This window comes from Mya arenaria, chromosome 13, assembly GCF_026914265.1.
Source record: "Mya arenaria isolate MELC-2E11 chromosome 13, ASM2691426v1".
Lineage (NCBI taxonomy): Eukaryota > Metazoa > Mollusca > Bivalvia > Myida > Myidae > Mya > Mya arenaria.
The window spans coordinates 12,918,917-12,928,644 of NC_069134.1; the positions used below are offsets into that span (position 1 = coordinate 12,918,917).

At 33.3% G+C, this 9,728-nt stretch overlaps 1 protein-coding gene across 1 annotated transcript; it reads right to left on the reverse strand.

Moving 5' to 3' along the window:
- Positions 1-813: 813 nt before the first annotated feature.
- On the reverse strand, positions 814-7,326 carry LOC128212847 (uncharacterized). Its single transcript, XM_052918191.1, has 5 exons — positions 7,220-7,326; positions 5,754-5,807; positions 5,447-5,485; positions 5,086-5,221; positions 814-1,004 (listed from the first exon to the last, which is right to left on the reverse strand). The coding sequence occupies exons 1-5, from the start codon at positions 7,236-7,238 to the stop codon at positions 821-823; spliced, it is 432 nt and encodes a 143-aa protein (XP_052774151.1). The 5' UTR covers positions 7,239-7,326; the 3' UTR covers positions 814-820.
- Positions 7,327-9,728: the final 2,402 nt, after the last annotated feature.

Genomic DNA, 9,728 nt, shown 5'->3' on the forward strand with positions numbered 1-9,728 from the left:
TAATTACAAACGATACCAACGAAGGTTTTAAAAACAGAATGCAATGAGCCGGGATCACCGGTATTTGCAGGTAAGACCGGACCCACTACACCATAGAAACAGGTTATTGAAGAAGGTTTTATGAAATATATAAACAAATAAAAACAATTTGTAATTTTGGGAGAGTTTTTAAGTTTTTAAGCAAAAGTGTTTACATTCACCGCATTTGTGCAAGAGAGTGACCTCCCATGTTAAAATGACTTCAACGAGAATTTACAAGAAACAAATATTGACATTAACTCGACTTTTACCTAAACAAAAAATACGTAGTTACCGGAAGTAACATTAGCGACATCGATTTAGGACAAGCACTATCGATTGTCGCCGACAAAGCATTGTCAGCGATGATATATCGATTTTACTCGATTATCGTTTCATCACTAAGATATCGTATACGGGTATAATTTCTGGAAAAAAACTATATCTCCTCGGCAAGCTTAAATATGAACACAAATATCTATTCACTATTCGGCCAATTAATACGGAAAGATTAACGTAGAGTATTTTGAGAAATACTTCTGTCTCTTTTTATGCAAATTAAGGCGTACCGTTAATGACATAACGCTCACAATCATAGAAACCAATTACAATTCAATATGAATAATGTGGTTATCGCCTTAAAGTGGCCAGTGAAAGTCGAAGCGAAAGCAAACTAGCTTAAAGAGTAACGTGCTCTGTTGGGATATATAGGACAGAAGACATATTTTTTTAGAGGTCATCGTGTTACATTCAACGAATACAAATGCTGTGGTGACAGGAAAAACGAGTAATGCTGTAACTCTTAGCCCAATGCGGGATTGAATTGGTCAGTGGGATTGACTTGAAGGTTGCAGTTATCCGATGTACAACAATAGTCGCATGTGAACTGGCTTGTGTAAACGAATATTTGGTCGAAGTTAGCACACTTGCCGCTCGATGAAGTCCCATTTAACCAGCTGTCATGACATTCCTGTTGAGTGCCACATCTGAATTGAAATAAAACTCCTCAAAACACCAAATGCATTTATGTAATGTTTAGTTCTGCGAAACTAATTAAGCAGATACGATATTGATGATCAATATAAGCAATTAAGCTTGTTTAACATATCCAAACAATAAATGATACAAGTGTACTATCAATAATGGCCAATATGTAGCAATTGCCAGCATCATAGCTGGTCAAGACACTCGTTTCAATATAGCACTAGAGCCTGCTTAATACCAGGTGATAGTATTGCTGCAGAAAACCTTCTATTTTGATATTAATAACAAATGCCGTTCAAAGTCAACGGCTTAAAAGACAACAGTTGGACACTTTTAGAAAAGTTGTTGTATTTTGTAACTTTCCAGTACTTTAGTTTTACAACTATTAATTATACTTGGCACTCGAAACAAAACCTCACATCCACTGTAGACTTGACTATTTCTTAGTTTCTGATGATTTAATAAACATTTTAGAAGACACCACTATTAAGCCCGGCTATAAAACAGACCACTCACTGGTATCAATTAGTTTAAACACGTCGAAGATAAAACGAGGCCCGGGATATTTCAAAATAAATAACTCTGTCTTTTTAGACCAAATTTATCAAATCAGCATAAAAACCTGCATAAAAGAAACGGTTAGTAATAACACCGAATGCAATGCAAATACGCTTTGGGAACTGATAAAGGGTTCAATAAGGAATGAAACAATCAAGTTTACAACTCATCTTAAAAAGATTAAAAATAATGAAAAAACAAAACTACATAATGAAATACAAGCATTAGAAACAAAACTCAATACGAATAACAAAAATGAAATTGATCAAATATCTGAAATGATCTTAACTAAAAAACAAAAACTAGATGAAATAACACAAACACAAATTGACGGTATAATATTAAGAGCTAAATCAATTCACGCTGAACACAACGAAAAGAACACGAAATAGTTTGCCAACCTTGAGAAGAAACGCGCTGAAGGAAAATCAATAAAAAACTTTTAAGGTTAAAAACGAGAGAACAACAGGTATAGAAAAAATCTTAAACGAGGAAGTGCGATATTACACAAAATTATACTCTACAAATAAACAAAGAAAAAAAGAAAACATGGAACCCTTTCTAGAAAACCCTTACACAACACTTAACAAAGATGAAAAACATGCATGTGAAGGCCTTCTGACCAGCTACGAATGTGAACTAGCCCTTAAAGATATGCAAAACAATAAAAGCCCGGGCTCTGATGGATTAACTGCAGAATTTTATAAAACCTTTTGGAAAGACATACAGCAACACCTTATTAAATCATTTAACTACTAATTCAATACTGGACATTTAACACAACTTCAGAAACAGGGATTAATAACACTTTTACCGAAACTAAATAAGGACCTTTATGAACTTACTAACTGGAGACGCATTTCTTTACTAAACGTAGATTATAAAATAGCAACTAAATCCCTAAACAGTCGAATAAAAACAGTGTTACCATCAATTATAAGTCATGAACAATCTGGGTTTGTTAACGGTAGATATAAAGGAGAAAACGTTAGGGTAATTTTTTAAATCATAGAATATTTACAAGAAAACAAAAAAACAGGACTTTTATTTTTTGCCGACTTTGCTAAAGTTTTTTACAGTTTAACCACAGTTTTATCCTTGAATGCATAAAATCATTAAAGTTTGGGCCAGATGATTTAAAACGGGTAACTCTATTCTACAACAACATTCAGAGTCTGACAACTAATAATGGACACATATCGCAGTCATTTGGACTCGAAAAAGGCGTTCGACAGCGCTGCCCATTGTCGACTACATTGTTTATAATTTGCTCACAAACACTATCTAACTAGATTGCACTAAACGACGACATAAAAGGAATTAAAATTAATGACAAAATTATAAAGCAAACCTTTTTTGCCGATGATTCAACATTTTTCAATAATGGTGACAAAAAATCCTTTGAAACACTCGTACAAACCCTAGAAATGTTCTCAAAATGCTCAGGCCTAAACCTGAACACCAATATATCAATTATTATGAGGGTGGGATCATTAAAAAAACTCAAATATACAATTTTGTAATACCAAAACATTTGTATGGACATCTGATTATGCTACCACTTTAGGAATTACATTTACAAGTGACAGAAATGCAAATATTACAAGAAATATTGATAAAAAATTCAAGAAGTTAGAAACGTATTAAAACAATGGCAGCATAGAAAACTGACACTGATGGGAATTAAAATGTTTGCTTTACCTAAGCTCATTTATCCATTTACTGTTCTAGCTAATCCAACTAAACAAATGATAGATGATATAAAAAATACATTTTTGATTTTATATGGGATAGAAAACCGGATAAAATAAAAAGAATTATCCTTTACCAAGACTATGTACACGATGGACTTAAGCTTACAGATATAGAATCATTTTTGAACTCAATTTAATCATTATGGATAAAAAGATATATAGACCCGTCAAATAACGGAGACTGGAAAGTATTCTTTCATAGAAAACTAAACAACTACGGTCATGAACTACTATACTAGAATCAGATTTTGATCAAACAGTTATAAATTACATAAAACCAGAAAGAACTTTCCTAAATGATGTACTAAAATCCTGGTTAAAAATAAAAACCACATTTTATGAAGAAAAGTCGAAAATAAATGTTAGTAAAATAATAATTTGGAATAACAAAGAGATAAACCAACGGCCACACACTGTATTTTAAAGAATTGTGTCAAAAAGGCATACAATTCTTCGAACACATATACGACTACAGGGTAAATGAGTTTTACAGTTTTGAAGAAAAAAAAAACCTTTATACGACACAAATAAAAACAATTTCTAAAATATTTGACACTAGTTAATTGTATTCCAATTCATTTAAAAACGAAGATTAAATTCGAGAATATCAATCAAAACAGACCCCAAATAATATCAGATAAAATAAAGGAATCGAAATAAACAAATAAGTTTCTGTATTCGACACAACAAAAAACAAAATCAAGCCATCATCAGAAACTAAATGGCAACTAACATTCCCGAATATAGAAAATATCGGATGGATTTTTTTTTATATAAAACAATTTATATAAGCTCGAATGATACATCACTACGAAGTTTTCTATATAAATTTTTACTAAGAATAATACCCCAAAATACATATAGAATAAAAAATTCTAACTTTTGTAGCATACAAATCGAGACAATTGATCACTTATTTTGGAACTGTCAGAAAGTTAAACCACCATGGAGTGCCTTTATTAAACAACGATCGATAAATATCGTTATAACGAAAGAAATAGTATTTTTCGGTATCCATATCAAATTTAAACACACACCAATATGTAATTTTCTTAATAAAATTTTATATATTCTCAATGAAATACCGAAACACTATCCCATCATTCAATGCCTTTTTACAATACTTAACTCTTAGACAAAAAATGAAAGAAATATCGCAACACAAAACGATAGATATGATTACCACACTCTCAAATGGAATGTATTAAAATTATAATAATTTTAAGATAATTAAGATACCGATTATATACAGAACCAGAATGCATATAAATAGTATAGATTCCTTTTTTACACAACCACATATAGAAAAATCATCAATAAGTAAAGGGGAAGTGTGAGTGTGTATGTGTGTGCGTGTGCGTGTGTGCGTGCGTGTGTGTGTGTGCGTGTGTGTGTGTTTTGTTTTTTTGCGCGTGCGTGATTAGTTTTTGATATTCTGAAAATATGAAACAATATAGATAAACTGTTGATTTATAATGTGTTTGAGATTATCATTCAGTTATTATAAAGATTCGGAAAAGGGGTTGGTAACAGAGAAACGCTGGCAAAGTATATTTATGTAGGCAACAAACAAATTGCAAACTTAAACGAAAAATAACTATGTTCTATATTCTACAAGGCGGCGTCAAATTCTACTAATATGTATGATTGTTAACGTTCGGTAACCATTGGCACCCATTTGATACATTTAAGGCTACTGGGGATGTAAGAAAGAAAAAGGAACAAATAGCGGACACACAGTAACGACAATGTTATGATAAGCCCTACGTACCTTCTAACTACTTTTCTCGAGGCATCTGCGCGGTTTGTCAGCTCATTTATGCAAAACTGCTTGTCTACAGGGCAGGTAACGGATTTGAAAAGGCTCTCACAAATTGCCAATGGTCCCGCGCAGACAAAACATGACCCTTAAATGTACACTTCATTTTCATTAATAACTGAACCACAAAATGTGCTGGTAATGTTTTGGAATAAACCAGTGCATTAAAAATAAAGATGTAAATACATATTCACATTACAATGAACAATAAAAGTAAAATTTTGACTCTACGTTTCTGTATTTGCAAAACAATAATATTTAAAAATTAATTACCTCATCCCTTTAAAGTGATTAAATTTAACTTAAGTCTTACTATGTGTAGTTGCAATGGGCACCGAGCGACTCTGGGTGTCTGAAGTAAGCGAGATGTGTAAGGTTTATGATGTTTATAATTATTATTATTAATTAATTAAGTAAAATTATTTAAATGCAATTCGCTACATGATTGTCATCATGAAAATATGTGAAGCAACTCCAATCCCTTTTTCCATTATCTAATTGAATTATGCCCCTTTGTCAAATGAGAAGAATGGGCAGAAATCGACCTCTATAGCAGTGGTATGCCATATCGAAACGTGCATGACGTATTACATGAATTTGCTAAGCAATGGTTTACAAACCTTCCATTTGGACCGCTTTCGATGCTACCAAACCACTCACAAGGAACAACCACGCTGCATGATCAGAAAAATGTACACATACACAACATTAACATACTCACTTAATATTTCTAAACAACAACAACAAAAAAAAAACAATTTGTATTCAAATGTCCCAAAACGAACATTAGCGGGACAAGAACAGTATCGCTGAAAATAAAGAATCTTAATTTAACCAGATTTTGAAACAAACGAGTGAACTATTCTCGTATGTTCAATAATTCAGTTCAAAGCGACGCAACATTCAAATATCATTATCTTTAGACCAATCAGACAAATGGTAATGACCATACCATTATTTTCTATAAAAGTGCAAATCCACACATTAAAATAAAGGAAACAATTGTTAAAATAAACAATATATTGAATTTATTTTTCGTACAAACAAATTCCGGAAACAAGTGATTTCATTACCCTACCAAACGACACAAAGTTAACCAAAGCTGTAAATTAATAATTGAATAAAATAAAATAAACAACAAAAACGCTGTCGACGGAACACCTACGCTCATCTATGGAGTGTAGTCGAACAACAGACATAAGTCAACAATTATTAAAGCCAGAGTTATGGGCGTTGCTTTGCGGGTGTTTTATTGTTCTGAAGACATGTTAACCTTTACAATATTTTTTTATCATTATTTACCTTGAAAGGGTTTCGAGTTATGGCTACGGCTAAACAGATGCAATACAACTCCGACGCCGTCGACGCCGTCGTCAAAAAGCTACGACAATGACAGGAATCGTTCGACAGACAAACAAGTAAGAATGAATATGAACCGTTGTCTAACAGCCGAGGAGTAATATTGGTTTGGTCGAGCAACATATCTTGTATTGCTTTTTAGGGGCCAATATTTTCCTCCTGGCTATTAAAGGGACTGTACACCAGGTTTTTTGTAACAAATCTCAGGACAATTATTTAATGAAATGTTTACTCTTTGATATCATAATTGTTGAAACACATACCGAATCGATTTGGAGACCGGGTTTGAACCGGTGTCGCAAAAATTGCAGTCCAGTGCTGTATCCACTGTGCTACGAAGGTTACTCTACATGGAATATTTAACTATATACACTACTATATACCTCACATGGTCTTATCACGTGATAACATCGACTAGCAAATCACGCATAAGGAATGAATTCTACTAGGAAGACATAACTAGTAATATTTTTTAATGGAAAAATACGAAAAAAAAAACGTTAAAAATAAATTAATTGTGAACTATGTGGTACTTCAGATAGTAAGTTGTAATGCATTGTACACATCGATACCAAGGTTATGTCAGTTTTCGACAATTTTCTTTGTTTCCGCTGTTTTATCGTAATGAGTACAGTCCCTTTAACATCTAAATACAGTACAGGTCAATGAAAGTTTAATTCTTTTTATGAAGATAGCTATATAAATACATATCAAACGTTTTACGTACGAACGATTAATCCGAACATGACCAGAATAAGCGTATGGCAATATGGTCACTTGGAGAAATAAATAAATTCAAAGCTGTACACTTTCTTATCTCTTATTGTAACTTGCCGAAAACAGATATGTACATGATACCAGATAAGGGAATAAATGGTCAAATGTATATAGATACAATGCATTGAAACAATGTAAACTTTATGGACGAGTACTGCGGTCAATATCGTCATCATAAGCTTGTTAGAAAAAAACATTCGATGAGACTCACATCGCCAAGACTTCGCAAGCTTGACAACACATACATTTGCAGGGATCACATGAATTTGATATCGTTACATGTACTTCTGTCTTGGATCGGTCTGTGGACAAAATTTGGGGCAAATACTGGTTTCCGATATCTCAGACTAACACTTGTCCTAATATGTATAAATAAAGGCCTGTTTTAATGTGCTTGTCTCAGCAAAGATAAAATCAACTTGGAAGTCAGTAAAAACAAAATAATCATATTAATGAATACATTCATTCAAGTACAGCCAGACATAGAGAATGATTCCAGTGATAACTCCTTCGTTACTTCACAGTTATACACACTAATAAAGGGTAATATATGCACTGCTATAATATGAACATTATTTAATCATTGTATAAAAAAGTGAATTAAACGGGAAAGAAATACAATTTCAAGCTACGGGATTAGTAAGTGATCCGATATTGGATATACGGGGCAAAGGAAAACAAAACGCTCGAGTCCAAATACATGGTTTCCTGCGCCCCGTTAATCCAAATGCGGGTCACCTACTAACCCCGTAACGTATGTATCACGTCGACATCCTATCTACTCTTTAATAGGTTTCATTTATTCATCGGAATATTAATCGGAATAGGAAAATAGACGCCATTTTGGTACGATATAAATTTGGTGAACCAATATGGAAAAATATTGGGTCACCGCGTGACATGTCCTGAACCATTGGTGTTGCGTCATTTATATTGGAGAGGTAATATACATTTGGGCCCGGTTGTTCAAAACTTTCGTTAAAATACTTACGCTTACGCTGACATGTAAGCGTTAACCGTTAGTGTTAACGTTAACTTACGACATCAGCGTTATCCTGTTGTTCAAAAATCTATCAGCGGAAGCGTTAGCTAACACTGATGTAACGCTTACGTGTTGGCGTAAACATCAGCGTTAGCTCACTTCCTGTTTGTATTTCCATATTCCTTTCCAATTCCGTGGTCTAATGTGGCGAAAATAAATTTAAACTTACCCCATCCACTTGAAGGCTTAGTCCAATTAAAATGTTAAACTTTCATAACTTAGTCACAGGCAGTGGTGCATTTCATTGTTCTAAAGTTTAGTAAAGATAAAATGAATAATGACATATTAGATGTGTTTTTTTTTGTTAACCAACCGTTATACGTTAAGGTATATATACCATTATATATATTTACACATATATATATACAGGTTGTCGACGTGAACATATATACATAAAATTACGTTGACAACTAACAAATTTTCTCGATTTTTTGTCCGGTATCCGGAATTCCGGGGTTCCGGCTTTGTAGGGATTTTTTATATTGAAAATAGAAGGTGAAAACCGAGACTCTGAAAAAAGTCCGGTATCCCGAGGCTTCCGGTTTTGTGGAGTTCCAGCTTAGTGAGTGTCTACTGTATATATATACCATAAATCTACAATTGCTTCTAAAAATCCGTTGTTTTTTTTTTCATGAATGTCAAGGCCATGTTTTAACCACAACGAAAATATTGTGGAACAATTATTTGAGGTAACATTACACTAAATATTCATGTTAACTGAATTACTTGCCCTTAACTAGGATATCAGTTGAGCTTTTTTAATGCCGTTGATTTAATAATATTTTATTGCATGAGAACACATTTGACAATGAGAATATCAATGTAAATTTAAACACAATATTTAAAGCGACATTATGCATGCAATGGGATTGGGCCACGAGTTATGACCTGTGAATTGAAACAGGTTGATCCATTAAAGGGGCGTCTCATCAGAAGGGTTCAGCGTCCGACCATTTCTTATTTACCGACTTATCTGTGTCGTAATTTCAAGCGTTCAGATGATGTAAACAGTGGAAGAAAATATTATTTAATTAGATAAATTGGATTTAACACTGTATTTGTGGTGGCTTCCTCCGCTTATGGTAAACTACCGATATGGAAATAGGAAAGTGATTTGGTCCACCACACTTGTCACATTGACAGTGCATTTCTGGAAGCCCAATCTGTCATCATGGAGATATTTCACCTCAGGGTCATTTATACAGCTAAATACTCTGCAATTATTTGGCAACCATATTCATTTTATAGCCTGTTTATGATTTAGTTTGGTACTGTAAATAAATGAGTAGGTAACACAGTCACAGGTACTTAAAACACTACGCTTATGTATCAAATGTTTCGACAGGTGGTTGGTGATTCAACTTGCAGTGACCAGTCAGAGGATAGTATCAAATGTCAGGGACAGTATGATCGACAT

What these genes read in the sequence shown, in the direction of transcription:
- LOC128212847 (XM_052918191.1), bottom strand. An exon ending in GAAAGCGGTCCAAATGGAAG is followed by an intron (nt 5,486 to 5,753) that starts GTTTGTAAACCA and finishes CGCTTACTTCAG; the next exon opens with ACACCCAGAGTCGCTCGGTG. An exon ending in GCCCATTGCAACTACACATA is followed by an intron (nt 5,222 to 5,446) that starts GTAAGACTTAAG and finishes TGTACATTTAAG; the next exon opens with GGTCATGTTTTGTCTGCGCG.